The following is a 26080-nucleotide window of genomic DNA, read 5'->3' on the forward strand; positions in this document are numbered from 1 at the left end:
GTATTAAGGGTTATGTATACCAGGAGAAATTTGAAGACTGTTTACTTCAAATAGGTAAAACACCTGTAAAGATCATCTAAACCTATTATTTGGAACATTATATTTTATTGCATGACAGTACATAAGCCAATATTGGTGAAGGTTATGTATATAAGGGGAAATGTGGTGATCATTTAATGTACATGCGTAAAGTCAACAAAACTTATCAAATCCTCTTGACCGTATAGCAAAAATATATACATTAGTAAAAGTATACCAAAATTAGATTGGTGTGATGCTGGGCATTGTATTGCTAGTCAGTTTTTCATTTTTTTGATGGCATTTGGTGACTTTGTTTAATGTTCAGCTATGGGTAAATTTCTAAACTGAGTACTGAATGCTAAGATAAATTTTGACTGCTGATGAGGTAAGGTGAGGTTTCCTTAGTTTTTCTTGAATTTCTATATGTGCCATATGTACATTTACAGTAAATGAACCCCCTTCTCCAGTATGTATAACCTCACTGCTGTCACTTCTTGTAAAATGGTTCAGTAGATTATAATGTTCCAGATCATGCTCTGAAACTTATTGTATTTCTTAAACACTACACGAGTATTGCTGAATAAAATCAGTCATTATCAAAAGCTGAAAACAGTGCAGAGCTAAGCTTGATTTTTACCATTTGGAGAGCTCATACCTGTAGCTGTCTTGATGTCATAGAAAATTATTAGTTAGAATAGTCAAATTACTCAACAATACCTAAACCTCATCTATAAAGCAGAGTGCCCTGGTCCACCCTACTATGATCTACCTCAACAAAACCAAGAGATGGTTCAAGAGAGAAAAAAAGAAAATATTAGAGATATCGTTTGACTGACTAGTGCTGTTTAAGTGTCATAATGATTGCTATGTAGAAAGTTATAAGTTTATACCAAACATGTAAGCTCCTTTTATTGACTGATGCTGTTTTTGTTTTGTCCATAACTAGTTTTCATAATGAAATTATGAGGAGAAAGGGAACTCACTAAATGCTAAAATATAGCTTGATTACTTGTATACAAAGAAGTACAAACAGAATGCACAACTTTCATTAAAACACACATGTAATGGTGTGATATACACAGTCTACTATGTGAAATGATATTGATTATGGTAGGATTTTACTTTTCTGTGTGCACTTTGAAACTTTTATTGGATGATCATGCCTTATGCATGACATGATAACATTTGCAATGGTTCAGCTACAGTAGCCAGGTATCACAGTGATAGACAGTTTACCACTATAAATCACCAGTTGTGTCATGGGTCAGAAAAGCAGATATTTAGTTCTGCTGTACTGCATAAAATGGGCATAATGTTAAACATAACTTAGTGACCCCATGTGATTCTTGATGGACAAAAATATATGGCTGCATGTCATTGAGAGAAACAAATGACAGATATATATGCCTGGGAATGGGGAGAAAGAATATAAACTTCATATTTCTTTTGTGTCTTAGAAGGTGACTAAAATGGGCAGGAGCTGGGAGTCAGGAACCCTCACTTTCTTGAATTTCAGTTTCTAAAAGATTAAACAGAAGGAGCAATGTGAGGCATGCCCATCCTCTTCGAAGGCTCAGTATGGGGTGTTTGAATGTATGTGAATATAACCGGGATGAGAAGAAGGGAAAGATAGGAAGCATATTTGGGGGACAGGAACCTGGATGTTTTGGTTCCGAGTGAAGCCAAGGTCTAGGGGAAGGGGAGGAGTAGTTTGGGAATGTCTGAGTGGTAATATTGCGGGTAACAGTGACAGCAAGAGCAAAGGATGGGGTGTCACTTCTACTGGAGTTGTGGGAATATGTGAAAGATTATGAGAAAGTAAGCCCCAGACTAATATGGGTGAAAATGAAAGTGAATTATGAAAGGTGGGTGATTATTAGTACTTAGTACCAGGTAGAGAGGAGTGATGGAGAGAGGCAAGTATTTTAGTTGGAGGTGAGTGTGTGCATCAGGAATTTTGATGTGAGGGATCAAGTAATGATTATGGATGACTTAAATGCAAGAGTGAGTAATGTGGCAGTTGATCGTATGATTAAGAGTCATGGTGTACCTATTCTGAATGAAAATGACGAACCGCTTTTGGAGTGAGTTTTGAAAAAGGACTTGTGATTGCGAATACCTAGTTTAAAAAGAGGAACATACATGATTGAATTGGGGTAATGGTAAGTGGGCAATCTTGAATTATGTTCTAATGTTCTCTGTCAATTGAAGATTGGCCATCCCATGTTGATGGAGAGGAGACTTACCCCAGTATGTGACACCTTCAGTTGCAATATTACTATGAAACATACTGATGGAATGCCAAAAATATAGGAATCTCAGGGTCAGATATGAATAATGGCAGGAATAAAAGAAACATAAGTAATGAAGAAATTTTTGATGATAATGCTGATGTAAACAGACATGATTTTTTTTATAGAAGCTAGAATATATAATTCGATATGAATGGTTTTAAGTTTTTAGATATACATGTGTATTAAGGGAAGCCAAAATGTGTAATTCGCTGTAAGTAGTTGTACATTTTTAGACATCCTTTTCTAGCTATAAAGTGTTGAGTTTTACTAGATTCTAGTGCTTTACAAATTCCATAACACTTGAAGTGAAGCTGTTTTTACAGGCCCAGTGTGAATATTTTAGATATCTGTAATCTTTGGTGCAGTGCCTTATTGAGAGATGTGAGACTCCAAGAAAATACTTTGCTCACTATTTTTAGATCCATTACTATTTTCTATTCATTAATTATTTTAGTCCCCCCAATTTTTCACTTGCGCTAAGGCATGATAGTGATTGCAGTTCATATTTACAAATTTCGAGTATTGCCAATATTTATCATGTTGGGGTGATAACTTTTCCTGCACAGTATGGAACTGAAAGGGTTTTGAACAGTTATAGATAAGTCCAGGATTGATATATATTCACTGTGCCTGGCTGCATAGCATAATATTGTTAAAAAAGCTGTGTACACTAGCCTTGCCTTATGGGTATAACTCATTGTTGGTACTCCAAAGTAGATACTCACTCTCTCTGTTTTCTGTGGTAGGGCAATATCTATATGTGAATTTTCAGATATATGATTTCTTTTTCTTCTTGCAGGATAATGTTACTTTGTACCAACAGATTGTGAAAATCATGGGTCCGAGATTGGATGACTTTGAGGTGCTCTCTACAATTGGCAGTGGGGCTCATGGAACAGTACGAAAAGTAAGACGTCGTCAAGATGGCCAAGTACTTGTATGGAAGGAGCTTAACTATGGTACCATGAGTGAGTCTGAGAAGCAGGCAAGTGTTTTCTCTGCTTTTCATTAGTCCTTAAGAACTTACTTTTCATATCCCTTATCTAACTCACGTGTATTGTATCCTTTTTCTGAATCATCATTAGCAGCTATTTCCACTCAAAGTACCCCTAGCATTCTTAGCTTGGTTGTGTATCAGGTCATACCTGATTTCTGCTCCCTAAAGATTTCATTCCTTCATTTCTATTCATTAGCTTACCAGGTGAATTATTTTCATCACTTTCTATCTATAATCTGTTTGTCAACTTTCAGTAGTATGATAAATTCCTCAGAAACTACAGAATCAATTGAACTGAAACTGTGCAGAAGTTATTTATGGATGGCCCTTTATCCTTTCCTCATTTCGTGTCACTCCATTATCTGAGATGATCACCACTCTAATTTGCTGTCATCTGTCCACAAATGTTTCACATTGTAGTCTCTTTTGAAACCATCAGGTTCATTTAAATGAATTGAAATTCTCTCTGAATGGTTGTTTATCATGTATCTTTATTTTATTTTCATTCAATATCTAATATAGGTGCCACTGGGCAGAATCGTCTGACTTTCTTTATGTTGGTGAAATTGCATGTTCAGCTGGGACCTTAATCAAGGCCATCCCATTAATGCTATATATTTTATTTATTTGTTATACTTGATTGTCGTCTCCCATGTTAGTGAGGTAGCACAAGGAAACAGACGAGGAATGGCCCAACCCATGCACATGTATATACATAAATGCCCATACACACACATATACATTCATATACATTTCAACGTATACATACATATACATACATATACACACGTACATATATATACATGCTGCCATCATCTATTCCTGTCACCACCCCGCCACACATGAAATACCATTCCCCCTCTCTCTCTCTCTCTCTTTAATGAGGTAGCTCTAGGAAAAGACAAAAAAAAAGGCCACATTTGTTCACTCAGTCTTTAGCTGTCATTTGTAATGTATCGAAACCACAGCTCCCTTTCCACCTTCAGGCCCCACAGATCTTTACATGGTTTACCCCAGGTGCTTCACGGGCTTGACAGCACGTTGACCCTGGCATACCACATCATTCCAATTCACTCTATTAATTGCATACCTTTCACCCTCCTGTATGTTCAGGGCCCGATCGCTCAAAATCTTTTTCACTCCATCCTTCTACCTCCAAGATGGTCTCCCACTTCTCCTTGTTCTCCACCTCTGACATATATATCCTCTTTGTCAGTCTTTCCTCACTCATTCTCTCTCTCTCTCTCTCTCTCTCTCTCTCTCTCTCTCTCTCTCTCTCTCTCTCTCTCTCTCTCTCTCTCTCTCTCTCTCTCTCTCTCTCTCTCTCTATATATATATATATATATATATATATATATGTTGTATGGTTGCGAGGCGTGGGCTATGGATAGAGTTGTGCGCAGGAGGATGGATGTGCTGGAAATGAGATGTTTGAGGACAATGTGTGGTGTGAGGTGGTTTGATCGAGTGAGTAACGTAAGGGTAAGAGAGATGTGTGGAAATAAAAAGAGCGTGGTTGAGAGAGCAGAAGAGGGTGTTTTGAAGTGGTTTGGGCACATGGAGAGGATGAGTGAGGAAAGATTGACCAAGAGGATATATGTGTCGGAGGTGGAGGGAGCAAGGAGAAGAGGTAGACCAAATTGGAGGTGGAAAGATGGAGTGAAAAAGATTTTGTGTGATCGGGGCCTGAACATGCAGGAGGGTGAAAGGAGGGCAAGGAATAGAGTGAATTGGAGCGATGTGGTATACCGGGGTTGACGTGCTGTCAGTGGATTGAATCAAGGCATGTGAAGCGTCTGGGGTAAACCATGGAAAGCTGTGTAGGTATGTATATTTGCGTGTGTGGACGTATGCATATACATGTGTATGGGGGGGGTTGGGCCATTTCTTTCGTCTGTTTCCTTGCGCTACCTCGCAAACGCGGGAGACAGCGACAAAGTATAAAAAAAAATATATATATATATATGCCATTGTACAAAGGCAAAGGGGATAAGAGTGAGTGCTCAAATTACAGAGGTATAAGTTTGTTGAGTATTCCTGGTAAATTATATGGGAGGGTATTGATTGAGAGGGTGAAGGCATGTACAGAGCATCAGATTGGGGAAGAGCAGTGTGGTTTCAGAAGTGGTAGAGGATGTGTGGATCAGGTGTTTGCTTTGAAGAATGTATGTGAGAAATACTTAGAAAAGCAAATGGATTTGTATGTAGCATTTATGGATCTGGAGAAGGCATATGATAGAGTTGATAGAGATGCTCTGTGGAAGGTATTAAGAATATATGGTGTGGGAGGAAAGTTGTTAGAAGCAGTGAAAAGTTTTTATCGAGGATGTAAGGCATGTGTACGTGTAGGAAGAGAGGAGAGTGATTGGTTCTCGGTGAATGTAGGTTTGCGGCAGGGGTGTGTGATGTCTCCATGGTTGTTTAATTTGTTTATGGATGGGGTTGTTAGGGAGGTAAATGCAAGAGTTTTGGAAAGAGGGGCAAGTATGAAGTCTGTTGGGGATGAGAGAGCTTGGGAAGTGAGTCAGTTGTTGTTCGCTGATGATACAGCGCTGGTGGCTGATTCATGTGAGAAACTGCAGAAGCTGGTGACTGAGTTTGGTAAAGTGTGTGGAAGAAGAAAGTTAAGAGTAAATGTGAATATGAGCAAGGTTATTAGGTACAGTAGGGTTGAGGGTCAAGTCAATTGGGAGGTGAGTTTGAATGGAGAAAAACTGGAGGAAGTGAAGTGTTTTAGATATCTGGGAGTGGATCTGGCAGCGGATGGAACCATGGAAGCGGAAGTGGATCATAGGGTGGGGGAGGGGGCGAAAATTCTAGGGGCCTTGAAGAATGTGTGGAAGTCGAGAACATTATCTCGGAAAGCAAAAATGGGTATGTTTGAAGGAATAGTGGTTCCAACAATGTTGTATGGTTGCGAGGCGTGGGCTATGGATAGAGTTGTGCGCAGGAGGATGGATGTGCTGGAAATGAGATGTTTGAGGACAATGTGTGGTGTGAGGTGGTTTGATCGAGTGAGTAACGTAAGGGTAAGAGAGATGTGTGGAAATAAAAAGAGCGTGGTTGAGAGAGCAGAAGAGGGTGTTTTGAAGTGGTTTGGGCACATGGAGAGAATGAGTGAGGAAAGGTTGACCAAGAGGATATATGTGTCGGAGGTGGAGGGAACGAGGAGAAGAGGGAGACCAAATTGGAGGTGGAAAGATGGAGTGAAAAAGATTTTGTGTGATCGGGGCCTGAACATGCAGGAGGGTGAAAGGAGGGCAAGGAATAGAGTGAATTGGAGCGATGTGGTATACCGGGGTTGACGTGCTGTCAGTGGATTGAATCAAGGCATGTGAATCGTCTGGGGTAAACCATGGAAAGCTGTGTAGGTATGTATATTTGCGTGTGTGGACGTATGTATATACATGTGTATGGGGGGGGTTGGGCCATTTCTTTCGTCTGTTTCCTTGCGCTACCTCGCAAACGCGGGAGACAGCGACAAAGTATAATAAAAAAAAGATATATATATATATATATATATATTTTTCTTTCTTTTTTTTTCATACTATTCACCATCTCCTGCATTTGCAAGGTAGTGTTAAGAACAGAGGACTGAGCCTTTGAGGGAAATCCTCACTTGGACCCCTTCTCTGTTCCTCCTTTTGGAAAATTAAAAACGAGAGGGGAGGATTTCCAGCCCCCACTCCCCCCCCCCCCCCCCTTTTAGTCGCCTTCTACAACACGTAGGGAATACATGGGAAGTATCCTTTCTCCTCTCCTCTATGGAGGAAGTGAAGTGTTTTAGATATCTGGGAGTGGATTTGGCAGGGAATGGAACCATGGAAGCGGAAGTGAATCATAGGGTGGGGGAGGGGGCAAAAGTTCTGGGAGCGTTGAAGAATGTGTGGAAGTCAAGAAAATTATCTCGGAAAGCAAAAATAGGTGTTTCAAGGAATAGTGGTTCCAACAATGTTATATGGTTGCGAGGCGTGGGCTATAGATAGAGTTGTGCGGAGGAGGGTGTCTCTGTGTATATATATATGTATACATTGAGATGTATAGATATGTACATGTGCTTGTGTGGACATGTATGTATATACATGTGTATGTGGGTGGGTTGGGCCATTCTTTCGTCTGTTTCCTTGCGCTACCTCGCTAACACGGGAGACAGCAACAGAGTATGATAAAAGAATATATGTATATATGTTCTTTTTTTTTTTTCTTTTTTGCTTTGTCGCTGTCTCCCGTGTTTGTGAGGTAGCGATATATATATATATATATAAACATATATATATTTTTTTTTTCCGCTGTCTCCCGCGTTTGCGAGGTAGCGCAAGGAAACAGACGAAAGAAATGGCCCAACCCACCCCCATACACATGTATATACATATGTCCACACATGCAAATATACATACCTACACAGCTTTCCATGGTTTACCCCAGACGCTTCAAATGCCCTGATTCAATCCACTGACAGCACGTCAACCCCGGTATACCACATCGATCCAATTCACTCTATTCCTTGCCCTCCTTTCACCCTCCTGCATGTTCAGGCCCCTGATCACACAAAATCTTTTTCACTCCATCCCTCCACATCCAATTTAGTCTCCCATTTCTCCTCGTTCTGACACATATACCCTCTTTGTCAATCTTTCCTCACTCATTCTCTCCATGTGACCAAACCATCTCAATACAATCTCTTTTGCTCTCTTAACCACACTCTTTTTATTACCACGCATATCTCTTACCCTCTCATTACTTAGTCGATCAAACCACCTCACACCACATATTGTCCTCAAACATCTCATTTCCAACACATCCACCCTCCTCTGCACAACTCTATCTATCGCCCATGCCTCACAACCATATAACATTGTTGGAACCGCTATTCCTTCAAACATACCCATTTTTGCTCTCCGAGATAATGTTCTGGTCTTCCACACATTCTTCAAGGCTCCCAGGACCTTTGCCCCCCCCCCCCCCCCCCCCCCCCCCACACACACACACACACACACACACACACACACACACACACACACACACACACACACACACACACACACCCCCACCCCACCCCACCCCACCCCACCCTGTGACTCACTTTCGCTTCCATGGTTCCATCCGCTGCCAAATCCACTCCCAGATATCTAAAACACTTCACTTCCTCCAGTTTTCCTCCATTCAAACTTACCTCCCAATTTACTTGTCCCTCAACCCTACTGAACCTAATAACCTTGCTCTTATTCACATTTACTCTCAGCTTTCTTCTTTCACACACTTTACCACACTCAGTCACCAACTTAAGTCAGTTTCTCACCCAAATCAGCCACCAGTGCTGTATCATCAGTGAATAACAACTGACTCACTTCCCAAGCAATCTTATCCGCAAAAGACTGCATTCTTGCCCCTCTTTCCAAAAACTATTGCATTCACCTTCCTAAGTACCCCATCTCTCTTACCCTTTCATTACTTGCTCAATCAAACCACCTCAAAACACATTTTGTCCTCAAACATGTCATTTCCACCACATCCACCCTCTGCACAACTCTATCTATAGCCCATGCCTCACAAGTATAGCATTGTTGGAACCACTATTCCTTCAAACATACCCATTTTTGCTTTCTGAGATAATGCTCTGGTCTTCCACACATTCTTCAACACTCCCAGGATCTTCGTCTCCTCCCCCACCCTATGACTCACTTCCGCTTTCATGGTTCCATCCGCTGCCACATCCACTCCCAAATATCTAAAACACTTCACCTCCTCCAGTTTTTCTCCATTCAAACTTACCTCCCTATTTACTTGTCCCTCAACCCGACTAACTAATAACCTTGCTCTTATTCACATACATGACAGCTAGAGACTGAGTGTAAAAGAATGTGGCCTTTGTTGTCTTTTCCTAGCCCTAACTCGCGCACATGCGGGGGGGAGGGGGGTTGTCATTTCATGTGTGGCGGGGTGGCAACAGGAATAAATAAGGGCAGACAGTATGAATTATGTACATGTATATATATGTATATGTCTGTGTGTTTACATATATGTATACATTGAGATGTATAGGCATGTATATGTGCATGTGTGGATGTGTATGTATATACATGTATATGTGGGTGGGTTGGGCCATTCTTTCGTCTGTTTCCTTGCGCTACCTCGCTAAGCGGGAGACAATGACAAAGTATACTAAAAAACAAATAAAATAAATATATATACTTCCCATGCATTCCTCACTTGTTGTAGAAGGCGACTAAAGGGGACAGGAATGGTGGGGCTACTAACCCTTCCCTCCTTGTTTTTAACTTTCTAAAAGGGGAAACAGAAGAAAGAGTCATGTGGGGAGTGCTCATCCTCCTCAAAGGCTCAGATTGGGGTGTCTAAATGTGTGTGGATGTAACCAAGATGAGAAAAAAGGAGAGATGGGTAGTATGTTTGAGGAAAGGAACCTGGATGTTTTGGCTCTGAGTGAAACGAAGCTCAAGGGTAAAGGGGAAGAGTGGTTTGGGAATGTCTTGGGAGTAAAGTCAGGGGTAGGTGAAAGGACAAGAGCACAGGAAGGAGCAGCAGTACTCCTGAAACAGGAATGGTGGGAGTATGTGATAGTGTAAGAAAGTAAATTCTAGATTGATATGGGTAACATTGAAAGTGGATGGAGAGAGATGGGTTATTATTGGTGCATATGCACCTGGGCATGAGAAGAAAGATCATGAAAGGAAAGTGTTTTGGGAGCAGCTGAATGAGTGTGTTAGTAATTTTGATGCACAAGACCGGGTTATAGTGACGGGTGATTTGAATGCAAAGGTGAGTAATGTGGCAGCTGAGGGAATAATTGGTGTACATGGGGTGTTCAGTGTTGTAAATGGAAATGGTGAAGAGCTTGTAGATTTGTGTGCTGAAAAAGGACTGGTGATTGGGAATACCTGGATTAAAAAGAGAGATATACACAAGTATATGTATGTAAGTAGGAGATATGGCCAGAGAGCATTATTGGATTACGTGTTAATTGATAGGCGCGTGAAAGAGAGAATTTTGGATGTAATGTGCTGAGAGGTGCAACTGGAGGGATGTCTGATCATTATCTTGTGGAGGCGAAGGTGAAGATTTGTAGAGGTTTTCAGAAAAGAAGAGAGAATGTTGGGGTGAAGAGAGTGGTGAGAGTAAGTGAGCTTGGGAAGGAGACTTTTGTGAGGAAGTACCAGGAGAGACTGAGTGCACAATGGAAAAAGGTGAGAGCAAAGGACGTAAGTGGAGTGGGGGAGGAATGGGATGTATTTAGGGAAGCAGTGATGGCTTGCGCAAAAGGTGCTTGTGGCATGAGAAGCATGGGAGGTGGGTTGATTAGAAAGGGTAGAGAGTGGTGGGATGAAGAAGTAAGATTATTAGTAAAAGAGAAGAGAGAGGTATTTGGATGAGTTTTGCAGGGAAATAGTGCAAATGACTGGTAGATATATAAAATAAAGAGGCAGGAGATCAAGAGAAAAGTGCAAGAGGTGAAAAATAGGGCAAATGAGAGTTGGAGTGAGAGAGTATCATTAAATTTTAGGGAGATTAAAAAGATGTTTTGGAAGGAGGTAAATAAAGTGCGTAAGACGAGAACAAATGGCAACATTGGTGAAGGAGGCTAATGGGGAGGTAATAACAAGTAGTGGTGATGGGAGAAGGAGATGGAGTGAGTATTTTGAAGGTTTGTTGAGGTGTGTTAGAGGATAGAGTGGCAGATATAGGGTGTTTTGGTCAAGGTGGTGTGTGAAGTGAGAATGATCTGGTAAACAGAGAAGAGATAGTAAAAGCTTTGCGGAAGATGAAAGCCGGCAAGGCAGCAGGTTTGGATGGCATTGCAGTGAAATTTATCAAAAAGGGGGTGACTGTGTTGTTGACTGGTTGGTAAGGATGTTTAATGTATGTATGATTCATGGTGAGGTCCTCAGCTGAGGACTAGCAGAATGCATGCATAATGCCATTGTTCAAAGGCAAAGGGGATAAATGTGAGTGCTCAAAGAGGCATAAGTTTGTTGAGTATTCCTGGGAAATTATATGGGAGGGTATTGATTGAGAAGGTGAAAGCATGTACAGAGCATCAGATTAGGGAACAGCAGTGTGGTTTCAGAAGTGGTAGAGGATGTGTGGATCGGGTGTTTACTTTGAAAAGTATATGTGAGAAATAATTAGAAAAGGAAATGGATTTGTATGTGGCATTTATGGATCTGGAGAAGGCATATGATAGAGTTGATAGAGATGCTCTGTGGAAGGTATTAAGAATACATGGTGTGGGGGGAAAGTTGCTAGAAGCAGTGAAAAGTTTTTATCGAGGATGTAAGGCATGTGTGGGAGTAGGAAGAGAGGAAAGTGATTGGTTCTCAGTGAATGTTGTTTTATGGCAAGGGTGCATGATGTCTCCATGGTTGTTTAATTTGTTTATGGATGGGGTTGTTAGGGAGGTAAATGCAAGAGTTTTGGAAAGAGGGGCAAGTATGCAGTCTGTTGTGGATGCGAGGGCTTGGGAAGTGAGTCGGATATTGTTTGCTGATGATACAGCACTGGTGGCTGATTCGGGTGAGAAACTGCAGAAGCTGGTGATTGAGTTTCGTAAAGTGTGTGAAAGAAGAAAGCTGAGAGTAAAGTGAATAAGAGCAAGGTTATCAGGTACAGTAGGGTTGAGGGACAAGTCAATTGGGAGGTAAGTTTGAATGGAGAAAAACTGGAGGAAGTGAAGTCTTTTAGATATCTGGAAGTGGATTTGGCAGCAGATGGAACCATGGAAGTGGAAGTGAGTCACAGGGTGGGGGAGGGGGCAAAAGTTCTTGGAGCGTTGAAAAATGTGTGGAAGGTGAGATCATTATCTCAGAAAGCAAAAATGGGTATGTTTGAAGGAATATTGGTTCCAACAATGTTGTATGGTTGCGAGGCGTGGGCTATAGATAGAGTTGTGTGGAAGAGGGTGGATGTGTTAGAAATGAGATGCTTGAGGACAGTATGTGGTGTGATCGTATGTGGTTTGATCGAGTAAGTAATGAAAGGGTAAGAGAGATGTGTGGTAATAAAAAAGTGTGGTTGAGAGAGCAGAAGAGCATGTTTTGAAATGGTTTGGTCACATGGAGAGAATGAGTGAGGAAAGATTGAGCAAGAGGATATATGTGTCAGAGGTGGAGGGAACGAGGAGAAGTGAGAGACCAAACTGGAGGTGGAAAGATGGAGTGAAAAAGATTTTGAGTGATCAGGGCCTGAACATGTAGGAGGGTGAAAGGCGTGCAATGAATAGAGTGAATTGGAACAATGTGGTATACTGGGCTGTGTTGTCAATGGATTGAACCAGGGCATGTGAAGCATCAGGGGTAAACTATGGAAAGTTTTGTGGGGCCTGGATGTGGAAAGGGAGCTGTGGTTTCGGTGCATTATACATGACAGCTAGAGACTGAGTGTGAAGGAATGTGGCCTTTGTTGTCTATTCCTAGCGCTACCTCATGCGCATGCATGGGGAGGGGGTTGTCATTTCATGTGTGGCGGGGTGGCGACAGGAATGAATAAAGGCAGGAAGTATGAATCATGTACATGTGCATATGTGGATATGTCTATGTATGTATATACATGTATACATTGAAATGTATGGGTATGTATATGTGCGTGTGTGGATGTGTATGTATATACATGTGTATGTGGGTGGGTTGGGCCATTCTTTCATCTGTTTCTTGTGCTACCTCACTAACATGCGAGACAGTGAGAAAGTATAATAAAATAAAACATAAAGAAAGTCAGACGATTCTGCCCAGTGGCACCTATATAAAAATGAACACAGCATCAGATTGGGGAAGAGCAGTGTGGTTTCAGAAGTGGTAGAGGATGTGTGGATCAGGTGTTTGCTTTGAAGAATGTATGTGAGAAATACTTAGAAAAGCAAATGGATTTGTATGTAGCATTTATGGATCTGGAGAAGGCATATGATAGAGTTGATAGAGATGCTCTGTGGAAGGTATTAAGAATATATGGTGTGGGTTTACCCCAGATGCTTCACATGCCCTGATTCAATCCACTGACAGCACGTCAACCCCGGTATACCACATCGATCCAATTCACTCTATTCCTTGCCCTCCTTTCACCCTCCTGCATGTTCAGGCCCCGATCACACAAAATCTTTTTCACTCCATCTTTCCACCTCCACTTTGGTCTCCCACTTCTCCTCGTTCCCTCCACCTCCGACACATATATCCTCTTGGTCAGTCTTTCCTCACCCATTCTCTCCATGTGCCCAAACCATTTCAAAACACCCTCTTCTGCTCTCTCAACCACGCTCTTTTTATTTCCATACATTTCTCTTACCCTTATGTTACTTACTCGATCAAACCACCTCATACCACACATTGTCCTCAAACATCTCATTTCCAGCACATCCATCCTCCTGCGCACAACTCTATCCATAGCCCACGCCTCGCAACCATACAACATTGTTGGAACCACTATTCCTTCAAACATACCCATTTTTGCTTTCCGAGATAATGTTCTCGACTTCCACACATTCTTCAAGGCTCCCAGGATTTTCGCCCCCTCCCCCACCCTATTATCCACTTCCACTTCCATGGTTCCATCCGCTGCCAGATCCACTCCCAGATATCTAAAACACTACTTCCTCCAGTTTTGCTCCATTCAAACTTACCTCCCAATTGACTTGACCCTCAACCCTACTGTTACCTCCCAATTGACTTGACCCTCAACCCTACTGTACCTAATAACCTTGCTCTTATTCACATTTACTCTTAACTTTCTTCTTTCACACACTTTACGAAACTCAGTCACCAGCTTCTGCAGTTTCTCACATGAATCAGCCACCAGCGCTGTATCATCAGCGAACAACAACTGACTCACTTCCCAAGCTCTCTCATCCCCAACAGACTTCATACTTGCCCCTCTTTCCAAAACTCTTGCATTCACCTCCCTAACAACCCCATCCATAAACAAATTAAACAACCATGGAGACATCACACACCCCTGCCGCAAACCTTCATTCACTGAGAACCAATCACTTTCCTCTCTTCCTACACGTACACATGCCTTACATCCTCGATAAAAACTTTTCACTGCTTTGAACAACTTGCCTCCACACCATATATTCTTAAAACCTTCCACAGAGCATCTCTATCAACTCTATCATATGCCTTCTCCAGATCCATAAATGCTACATACAAATCCATTTGCTTTTCTAAGTATTTCTCACATACATTCTTCAAAGCAAACACCTGATCCACACATCCTCTACCACTTCTGAAACCACACTGCTCTTCCCCAATCTGATGCTCTGTACATGCCTTCACCCTCTCAATCAATACCCTCCCATATAATTTCCCAGGAATACTCAACAAACTTATACCTCTGTAATTTGAGCACTCACCTTTGTCCCTTTTGCCTTTGTACAATGGCACTATGGAAGCATTCCGCCAATCCTCAGGCACCTCACCATGAATCATACATACATTAAATAACCTTACCAACCAATCAAAGATACAGTCACCCCCTTTTTTAATAAATTCCACTGCAATGCCATCCAAACCCGCTGCCTTGCCGGCTTTCATCTTCCGCAAAGCTTTTACTACCTCTTCTCTGTTTATGTTTACCAAATCATCCTCCCTAACCCTCTCACTTTGCACACCACCTCGACCAAAACATGCTATATCTGCCACTCTGTCGTCAAACACATTCAAAATACTCACTCCATCTCCTTCTCACGTCACCACTACTTGTAATTACCTCCCCATTAGCCCCCTTCACTGAAGTTCCCATTTGTTCACTTGTCTTACGCACTTTATTTACCTCCTTCCAAAACATCTATTTATTCTCCCTAAAATTTAATGATACTCTCTCACCCCAACTCTCATTTGCCCTCTTTTTCACCTCTTGCACCTTTCTCTTGACCTCCTGCCTCTTTCTTTTATACATCTCTCGCTCATTTGCATTATTTCCCTGTAAAAATCGTCCAAATGCCTCTCTCTTCTCTTTCACTAATAATCTTACTTCTTCATCCCTCCACTCACTACCTTTTCTAATCTGCCTACCTCCCACGCTTCTCATGCCACAAGCATCTTTTGCGTAAGCCATCACTGCTTCCCTAAATACATCCCATTCCTTCCCCACTCCCCTTACCTCCTTTGTTCTCACCTTTTTCCATTGTGTACTCAGTCTCTCTTGGTACTTCCTCACACGTCTCCTTCCCAAGCTCACTTACTCTCCCCATTCCCTTCACCCCAACATTCGCTCTTCTTTTCTGAAAACCTCTACAAATCTTCACCTTCGCCTCCACAAGATAAAGATCAGACATCCCTCCAGTTGCACCTCTCAGCACATTAACATCCAAAAGTCTCTCTATCGCGCGCCTACCAATTAACACGTAATCCAATAACACTCTCTGGCCATCTCTCCTACTTACATACGTATACTTATGTATATCTCTCTTTTTAAACCAGGTATTCCCAATCACCAGTCCTTTTTCAGCACATAAATCTACAAGCTCTTCACCATTTCCATTTACAACACTGAACACCCCATGTATACCAATTATTCCCTCAACTGCCACATTACTCACCTTTGCCTTTAAACACCCATCACTATAACCTGATCTCGTGCATCAAAACCACTAACACACTCATTCAGCTGCTCCCAAAACACTTGCCTCTCATGATCTTTCTTCTCATGCCCAGGTGCATATGCACCAATAATCACCCATCTCTCTCCATCAACTTTCAGTTTTACCCATATCAATCTCGAGTTTACTTTCTTACACTCTATCACCTACTCCCACCACTCCTGTTTCAGGAGTAGTGCTACTCCTTCCCTTGCTCTTGTCCTCTCACAAACCCCTGACTTTACTCCCAAGACATCCCAAACCACTCTTCCCCTTTACCCTTGAGCTTCGTTTCACTCAGAGCCAAAACATCCAGGTTCCTTTCCTCAAACATACGACCTATCTCTCCTTTTTTCTCATCTTGGTTACATCCACACACATTTAGACACCCCAATCTGAGCCTTCGAGGAGGATGAGCACTCCCCGCATGACTCCTTCTTCTGTTTCCCCTTTTAGAAAGTTAAAATACAAGGAGGGGAGAGTTTCTAGCCCCCTGCTCCCATCACCTTTAGTCGCCTTCTACGACCCGTGAGGAATGCGTGGGAAGTATTCTTTCTCCCCTATCCCCAGGGATATAGATATTTTTTATTACAATTTTACATTATTGCTGTTTCCTGCGTCAGTGAGGTAGTGCCAGGAAACATACAAAGAATGGCCCATCCACTTATATACACATATATATATATATATATATATATATATATATATATATATGTGAAGCGTCTGGGGTAAACCATGGAAAGCTGTGTAGGTATGTATATTTTGCGTGTGTGGACGTATGTATATACATGTGTATGGGGGTGGGTTGGGCCATTTCTTTCGTCTGTTTCCTTGCGCTACCTCGCAAACGCGGGAGACAGCGGCAAAAAAAAAAAAAAAAAATATATATATATATATATATATATATATATATATATATATATATATATATATATATATATATATATATATAGCTATGAGACTGATTTATCCCAAAGTAGGTTATTAGATCAAGATTATCAAAGCTTATTATGATTTTGAATATATCATTTCTTAACTGTCTCTTTTCTGTGCTAAATATATTTAATGTAAATAGTCAGCTCTCATACGATTTGTTCCTTAGGCTGGGAATCATCTTGGTAGCTCGCCTCTACTCTCTCCATTCGGTCTATATCTTTCCTCTAGTAGGGTGGCCAATATTGAACACAGTATTCAAGATGCGGATGCATTAGGGAGTTGCAGAGTGAGAATAATTTGCTGAGACGGAAATTTGAAAGTTGTTAGTCTGAATCCAATGATTTTGTGCACTGCTTGCTTGGCTTTAGTTCACCAGAGATTATTACACCCAAGTCGTTACCCTTGCTGACCTTTTGTAGCTCAACAGAATTCATATTGTGGTTTGCCTTATCATTTTCACTACCTATCAGTAAAACTTTGCACTTATCAGTATTAGAAATTATTTGTCACATGTTAGACCAATCCATCAGTTTCTATGTCAGTTTGAAGCTACAGGCATTGCACCTGTTGCAGATTTATTTCCTAACTCAGTACCAAATGCAAATATAGAGATCTTACAGTGAAGTCCATTGCCAGTATTGTTAACCTTATTGAGAAAAAGAACTGATTCCAAAACTGATCTATATGGCATACCTCTTGCCATCTGACCATTCTGAGGCTTGACTACTCTTTGTTTACAGCAAGTCAGCCAATTTTCTAATCGTTGAAGTACAGTCCCATGTGGCTTATCTTTTTTTAGTAACCTCTGATGTGGAACTTTATTGAATGCTTATTGAAAATCTAAATAGATGAGATCAAGTGCTTTACTTTTGTCATACATGTTAATGATTTCATAAAAGAAATCAACCAGGATTGTCAGGTAAGTGATTTCATGGAAAACCATGCTGAGAACTGTTTATGATAAGTGCTGGTCCTAAATGAGTTACAATCATAACCTGAATGATGGTTCCCATTGGTTTACCAGCTACAGACGTTTAATATAATTGGATGATAATTCGTGGGTAATGATATAACTATTCCTCTGGAACATTTCCTGCAGCAAGTGACTTTTTGAAAAGAGCAACCAATTATTTATCTATCTAATTTTTTGCCCGTTTCTATGCCCTCGGATGAAACTTATTCAGGCCTGCTGTTTTATAGACTCCCATACCATTCAGAGCTGATGGTATATCTTTACCTGTTACTTCTATACGTTGCAGAATATTTTCCCCTCTAAGCAATTGAACTGGATATAGGACATGAAATGTATCTTCACTTGTAAATGCAGAAGCAAAAGAATAATTCAAAATCTGTGCCATGGCTTTGTTGCCTTGAATAAAGTCACCATTTTCTGTAATCAGTGGGTCAGTTGACTGGGTAATGACTCTCTTACTTCTAATATAATTATAAAACTCTTCAGGGTTTCTTTTGCTATCTTCAGCAATATACACTTCATAGTGACATTTGCTTTGCTGTGTAAGTCTCGTAGTTTCCCTACACATATTTAAATAATGTACTTTGTCATTTTGATTATATGTCTCTTTAAGTTTTTCATTTGCTACTTTCTCAGACAGACAGCACTTATTCATGTTATTGCTTCACTACTTTGGTTTTATTTTGAAACAAGACTGTCTTCACTTTGGCAAATATGTTCCTTTTGCTACTTTGAAAGTATTACTGAATCTTTTCCAAGCTACATCCATGTTGTCTGTATTGTTGTTATCATTTCAGGTTAAGATTAGTGCAAAGACCATTGAATTTTGCAAATAAAAAGATCTGGATTTTTTTGTGATTGTTGACCAGCATTACAGGCTGTCGAAAGTTACCTCAGAAGATAAAGTTGGAAATGGTACAACACCAAATGCATGGCCTACTTGAATTTTGATAGAAATTTTGCTTGAGTTCCAAATAACGAGTCTTTGAATGCTTTAGACTAATAACTATATGGAACAAAACTTAACCTTGCCAGACCAAAAGTGATTTGCCAGGCATCACTTGTAACAAACTTTTCTCCCACTTCAACATTATATACAAGGTCCTCATTTGTAGTTAGAACTAAATCTATTTTCATTGTGAGTAGGTTTCTCAACTAATTGTGTTAGGGCAGCTTCAAGCAAATGTAGAAAGAGCCCATGCTCTGTGTTTCTGGAAATGGATCCTTCCCACTTAAATCCTGTTATTTTGAAGTTTTCCATTATGACTGAATCTTGTTCAGTACAAATTTCTGTTAATTGATCGTAAAGTCTTTCATCTATCTCTGGTGTCTGTGCAGAGACCCATAAACTAATCTAACTGTTTTTTCCTTGTATTTTTTTTTATTTCAACGAAAATGGAATTGATTTTATCAACCGTTACAACACGAGTTGTATTTAGTAGGCAGCCAACGACCAGGGAGGTATATTACCAGTACTACCTGCCTAGGTATTGGGAGGGTTATTGACAGCTACATATTGAGGCAGGACTTCAGTGGTTGTCATGTTGTACTTCTCTGACTCAGGTAGCTGTCTTTTATTTCTGCCTTATCCACATGTGGACTACTGGCATTCTGTTCACAAACATACAATCTCTCCTTGCCACACATAATGTTTGACAGCACTTAACTCACACAGCTCATTCTTCGTAACTCTAGATTTTCTTGCAGTGAGCTGTATGCTATCCCTACCTTTTGACAAAATGGTGGGAGCAATAGATATAAGCAGTGGTTAGGAACATTTTAAGCAGGAGGATTGGGTAGAAATACTAGGTAGGAGTAGTAGGTAGGAAGATTAGATGGGAGCATTAAGTGAAAGTAGTAGGTTGGAACATTAGGTAGAAGTAGTCAGTAGGAACACTGGTTAGGAGTCTCTGTAAACACTTCATTAGAGTTGCCCTCTACCAGTAGCCTGTTAAGGGTGAAACACTAAAGGCTAAGAAGTGGCAAATATATAGTGGAATGGGTTGCTCAGTGGTTGTAGTGCAGAAACTAACACAACATTGTTTTACAAGAGAGGACAAATGATAAAAGGGTTGATACAAAGGAAAAGAATATATTTTTATGAAAAGAAATAAATCAAGAGATGGAAAACAAATGGATGAATAGAAGCAAATGGAAGAAAAGGGAAAGGTGTATAACAAATAGAGATGAGGAAGATCTTGAAGAAAAAGTAAGAAATGCTGACAGGGCCATCATGGTGGATAAAGCATAGGAAATGAAAAAGTAATACAAAGTATGGAACAGACTTTTAAAGATCTGTTTGCACATATAAAGAAAGTGGAGAACAGATTATGTAATCCAGATGGTAACCAAACATTATAAGTCAGCATTCAGTACACAGAAAATAGAAATAAGTGGAATGAAATATGTAATCAGTATGATGAGCTTGCCCTTACAAATATTGATAGAAAGGACATAATGATTAAAGAGAACTTAGTTCCAGGACCTGATGAGATCCCAGCAATATCCATCAAAAGACAAAAGTGACAGGCAAAACCCCTGATGATATTATTGGGACAAAGCATAGATCTGAGTATGCACCCAAAATTGCTTACATAACTTCAACACTTGAAGGGTGATCTATGGTAGTGCCAAAACAATATAGACAAGTTAGCTTTATATCACATGTAATCAAAGTGTGAAACTGTGATAAAAATGCATTCTGGAAAATGATTGGCAACAATTTCACAAACAACACCCAGCATGGATTTACATCAGGGGAGAATACACTTACATCTAGTTCACTGTCAAAACAAACATGAAGCTCAACTGTGAAGAGAGGGAATGGAGATCCCTTTTTCTTGATTTTGGTAAAGCATTTGACACATAAGAGGATTTATTTGGGAAAGTGGTAAGACAAACATTTGGGTAAACTAAGAATATGCATCAAACACAAATGCTGGATGTAACCTTGTGCCAAAATAATATAGTCAAGCTACCTTCACATTACATATAGTCACAGTATGAAACTGTGATAGAAGTATGTTCAGGATCATATGATGGACAGCAGTTTCATAAATGAAAACCAGCATGGATTTGTACATGGTGAAAATACACTAATGCTGCTACTACTTCATTTAAAAAAAAATATATGAAACTTTTAACTGCAAGAACAAGGAATGATCAACCTTTTTCTGATTTTGCTTATTTAACAAGTTATATAATTTTATTAGAGAAGTGGTGAGATGAAACATTAGAGATAAACTAGGAATATGGATCTATTTTTAGCTGACAAAAGATTAAGAGTGGAAGCGAATGGAACTATGTCTTCAGAAGAGAACATTCTAAAAGGAGTATCATAAGGAACAGTATTAATTTTAATACTATTTGTAATAGTGGGTTTAGGCACAGACAGGAATGTAAATCTGAGAGTATAGTCAGGTGTTTTGAAGATGCCACAAGTGTGATTAAAACAATAGGACCAGAAGAATCCCAATAAAAACTGTAGAAAGATATGGGCATGATATATGGATAGTGAAGAGGACCTGATGGAAGTTAATGGAGAATGATTTGAGCAAATAAGTCATTGAATTATTAGCCCTTTAGGGAAAGAAATATAAAGGGAAGAAACGGTCAAAGATCTAAGAGTCATTATGAATGTGAAACTTGAATTCAGCAAACATGTTGATAAGATTGTACTTTCATGCCAAACAGTTAGCAGTTTGGTAATGAGAATTTTCACAAGACAGAAAGCTTATGTTGAAAATGTTTAATGTAAACATAATAGCAAAGCTAGATTGTTCTGCATGGTCATCACTCAAACAGATGGAAATAGACACCTTTAAGAGGTGTTCAGAAACACTTCACTTGCAAGATTAATGGTCTTTTATATATGAACTAACATGAGAAGTTGAAAGACCTTCATGTATTTAGCTCAGAAAGAAGAAAGAAAATATTCACAATGATACACACATGGTAGCATACTGAAGGCATTAAGAACAATGTAATAGATCTGAAAGCATCTCAACAAGGTCTCTAGCTCCCTCAACCATATTCCTCTGACTACCACACCTCTTTCTTATCCTTTCATCTCATATTTGATCAACCTCCTCACACCATACTTTGGCATCAAACATTTCATCTCCAACCCAACTGCCCTTTTCTGTATTCTTTTTTTTTTAGACATGAACATGCCTTGCATCCATTCAACTCTGTGGCCTAGTGTACCTTCAGAAATTCTCTCTCTCTCTCTCTCTCTCTCTCTCTCTCTATCTCTATCTCTATCTCTCTCTCTCTCTCTCTCTCTCTCTCTCTCTCTCTCTCTCTCTCTCTCTCTCTCTCTGCAGCTAGTGGCACCCCTTCATATGTTTGAGCACTTGTTTTGATTAAAAGATCATATATCTACTTCATTTTTTTTTTTTTTTTTTTTTATGAAAATTTGATCTTTATCACTGGGATCCCATTGCAGAGTTTGGTATTAGAGGTAAACCTTCTGAGAGAATTGCGCCACCCCAACATAGTCAAATTTCTGCATCACATAGTTGAGAAACGTTCCACTACCCTATATATCTTGATGGAATATTGCCTTGGGGGGGACCTAAAATGCCTTATCTCCAAGTGTCGTCACACCTCAACATTCTTGGAAGAGGGTTTCATCTGGAGGGTCCTCAAACAAGTTGGTTTCCATTACTTTTGTTTTTATACCATTATATTTTGTGTGGCATTTTGTTGGAATTGAGGAAGGATACTACAGATATTTTGATTTTAAAAGAAACTTAGAAAAGTTGGTTGATGATATTTTTATCAATTTCATGTTTAAACTTAATCCTGTATCTCTTTCTCAGAAAGTTTGTTTTTTGTTGGTAGTTTTATTATTAATGGTCTAATCAGTCCCTTCAAATTCATTTATCAGTGCCTTAATGTAGCTTACGATTAACCATTTATCCTTAAGATATTTCATTAATCACCATCTATTCAATTATTTGAAATGCTTTAGTTAAAACTCATAGGATAGTGATTGAGTGTTGCTGTTACAGATCTGTGAGGCCTTAAAAGTTTGTCATACTAGGCAGCTGAGAGGCGGTCGGATTATCCTCCATAGAGACATCAAGCCAGCTAATGTTTTCTTAGATGCTGACGGTGAAGTTAAGCTGGGGGACTTTGGCTTGGCTAGAACCCTGAACTCGGAGGCCAGCTTTGCTACTACCTTCGTTGGAACACCATATTATATGAGCCCCGTGAGTTATTTGACTTTCCCAACTTCATGTATCTTGCATCCATTATTTATATGAAGTCATGCCTTATCAAGTTGTGTCCTTGTAATTCTGGTTCTGTTAGTACTAATAAGCTCACTTTTTTAGATATTGTTTAGAGTGCCTTATTTTATGTTTCTATTGGTATTCACACACAGCATTTGCCATTTAATCTTTAACCCTTGAACTGCATCATACATTATTTGATGATTTATGATCAGCTGCAACATACATTATATGAGACAAGATATTTACATCCCTGTTTGAAATTGTTTGCCAAGTTTAGAATTCATAAACCATTGCATATGTCTCCTTAGGCCTCTTTATACCACCTGGATATCACTCAGGGCCTTCGTAGCGTCTATGTTGGGATGGTGGACTCACATACATAAACATCTCCCAATTACCGTCTACTTCCCACAATGCAGATGGTGTGCAAAGGAAGAGTAGTGTAAAGAAGAATTATGGAAACATAAGCTTTACAGCAGTTCATAGATAGATTTGATGACTGTACTCTCTGCTTCAGTCGGCTTTATAGCAATTTGTAAATAATTTTGTTTATCATATTCATTTGTTCTGTTTAGATTCCTGTGACATATATCATATGATGTTAGTACACAGTCAAATGTAGCATACTTCACCTGAGACAAAATTTCCATCAACATTCTTAAAAACTGCATGTCAAGTTCAGTATTCCATTCACACCACCCTCCTTCCTCCTGTCTTGCTGTGAATGGCTCACTTCATTTGTTCCTTCCCTCTCCTCTGCTTACTTTATTACTTTATCATGGCAACATAGAAAAGTAGATAAAAAGATATTTTTCATTTTTTCAGATTTCTGCATGCATATCTTTAATTTTATAAGAATTTTATATTTTTAAAGTTTTTCTTGTGTTTTTTGCACGTGGGGTAAGAGTTTTGTTGTAGCCACAGTTTAAGGGTTAAATGGCTCTTTTCATCATTTGACTGTCCTTTGGAGAAGGGCTTTCATCATTACATGACAATTTAACTTCTCTTGCTTCATTTTGATTATCTAGCTGACTTACCATACCATTACTAACTGCAAAGGTCTCTACCATTGTCAGGAAGGGAGGAAAGAATTGTACTTTCCCCTCTATCCCTACAACCAGCAGGATGTGCATACACTGTGATCACACAGAAAATACATAAATTGTTATTTATTTATGTATTTAAGATCACTCCAGAACTAATTTCTGTGAAAGAGTCTTGGTATTATCCAAGACCATTATAAAAGGGTCCTGCAGCCCAAGGCTGCAACCACTTCCAGTAGCAGGGAAATGTAGATTCCTTTGGAGTGAGAAGTGCTTTGACATGACAGTACAGTACTACCAGCGATACAGTTTCAGTAGAGGATAATTAACAGGTACTAAGGAAAGTGAAGAGGAATAGAATTAGGAATATGTAGAGATAAATGACTAAGAGAGTGATTTAGCAGAATTATGAAAGGAGGAGGAGGGCCTGGATGTGGAAAGGGAGCTGTGGTTTCGGTGCATTACACATGACAGCTAGAGACTGAGTGTGAATGAATGTGGTCTTTGTTGTCTTTTCCTAGTGCTACCTCACGCACATGCGGGGGGAGGGGGTGCCATTTCATGTGCGGTGCGGTGGCGGCGGAATGGATGAAGGCAGCATGTATGAATATGTACATGTGTATATATGTATATGTCTGTGTATGTATATGTATGTATACATGGAAATGTATAGGTATGTATATGTGCGTGTGTGGGCATTTATGTATATACTTGTGTCTGTGGGTGGGTTAGGCCATTCTTTCATCTGCTTCCTTGCGCTACCTCGCTAATGCAGGAGACAGCAACAAAGTATAATAAATAAAAATAAAAATAGTATAATATTTCAAAATAGAATCATGTTATTCACCTACAATGCAGTACCACTGTGTGAAATAACAGTGGATTATGAAGCCAAAATGTAAAGAATGAAACAAACTCTTCCCATCCTCACTATTTAGTGGAAGCAGGTAGACATGCTAAACACACACTCTACCAATCCTTACCAAGTAGTGGATTAGGCCAACTCAAAGATATTTGATATAACATCATGAGAATTTTTTTACCATTAAAAGTCAGTCTATAATTTCATTAAGAATTCTTCTTTTGTTTATTTTTCCTTGATATGCATATGAAGATGGATTTTGAAATCAGTACTGCCTTGTAAGGGTTACTGAGCACCTGACATTTTCTGATGTTGAAACGCATTGTTTAGTTCACAAATATCGATGAGGTATTTCTCTCAGTGATTCTATGTTTTTCTTAAATAAGTGTTTTGTATCGTTGTTCTCATTTGTCAGCCTTACTCCTCTACCAGGAAGGACATACTACAGATTGTACCTTTTTAATCTGGCAGCCATGGGACCAGGCCATTGCCAGACCACAGAAAATGCCAGAAAACAGAGATTGACCCCTAAGTCATACACATCTCATGGTACTCACACAAAGTTTTTGCAGACATTCCATTATCTAATTTTTTCAGTAGCTCCACCTTTTTAGGCATAGATAATGATTTATGCTTATGATTATTAGCACTAGCACCATCATCTGCACCTCTTGGTCTCTTGGATGACATCCTGAAGGGCTAAAATAGCTGAATACAAGAAATTAAGAGGACTTAATTAGCTCCGCTGCAGTGTAATCAGATTTTGGTGCCGTAGTGCTGCTGACAGCACCACCCTGTTGGCAGATCCACAAACTAATAACTATTGGTGGCAGATTCAAAACTTGCCGGATCATGGGAGTTGCCAGACCACAGAGCCCTGGATGAGTGTGGTACAACCTGTACTTTGCATAAGCCTGTCACTCATCCTTTGGCACAGCTGTTCAGTTATCTTTCCCATTCTTTTTAAGAAGTTATTGTAGGTAAAGACACTGAAGGTTTTTGCAAATGTTTGTAAACTATTTGGTTGATAATGCAGAAAGACGTTAGCAGTATTATGAATATTTTCTTTACTGTATATTGTTTTTTTTTTTAGACATCATACTGTGTGAGTATTATATAGCTGGTTATACT

General features: G+C 39.7%; 1 protein-coding gene across 4 annotated transcripts in view; it reads left to right on the plus strand.

Moving 5' to 3' along the window:
* The window catches only part of LOC139749501 (ataxin-3-like), a 156545-nt gene that overhangs the window by 1281 nt on the left and 129184 nt on the right, over window positions 1-26080 (plus strand). For all 4 annotated transcript variants that reach the window (XM_071663430.1, XM_071663431.1, XM_071663429.1 and 1 more), the window contains 3 exons: window positions 3139-3300; window positions 22252-22458; window positions 22820-23020. In XM_071663430.1, coding sequence (XP_071519531.1) covers window positions 3151-3300; window positions 22252-22458; window positions 22820-23020 — 558 coding nt within the window. In that variant the 5' untranslated portion in view covers window positions 3139-3150. Of the gene's footprint in view, window positions 1-3138; window positions 3301-22251; window positions 22459-22819; window positions 23021-26080 lie in introns of those variants that run through there.

This window comes from Panulirus ornatus, chromosome 7 (assembly GCF_036320965.1).
Source record: "Panulirus ornatus isolate Po-2019 chromosome 7, ASM3632096v1, whole genome shotgun sequence".
In the NCBI taxonomy this organism is placed as follows: domain Eukaryota; kingdom Metazoa; phylum Arthropoda; class Malacostraca; order Decapoda; family Palinuridae; genus Panulirus; species Panulirus ornatus.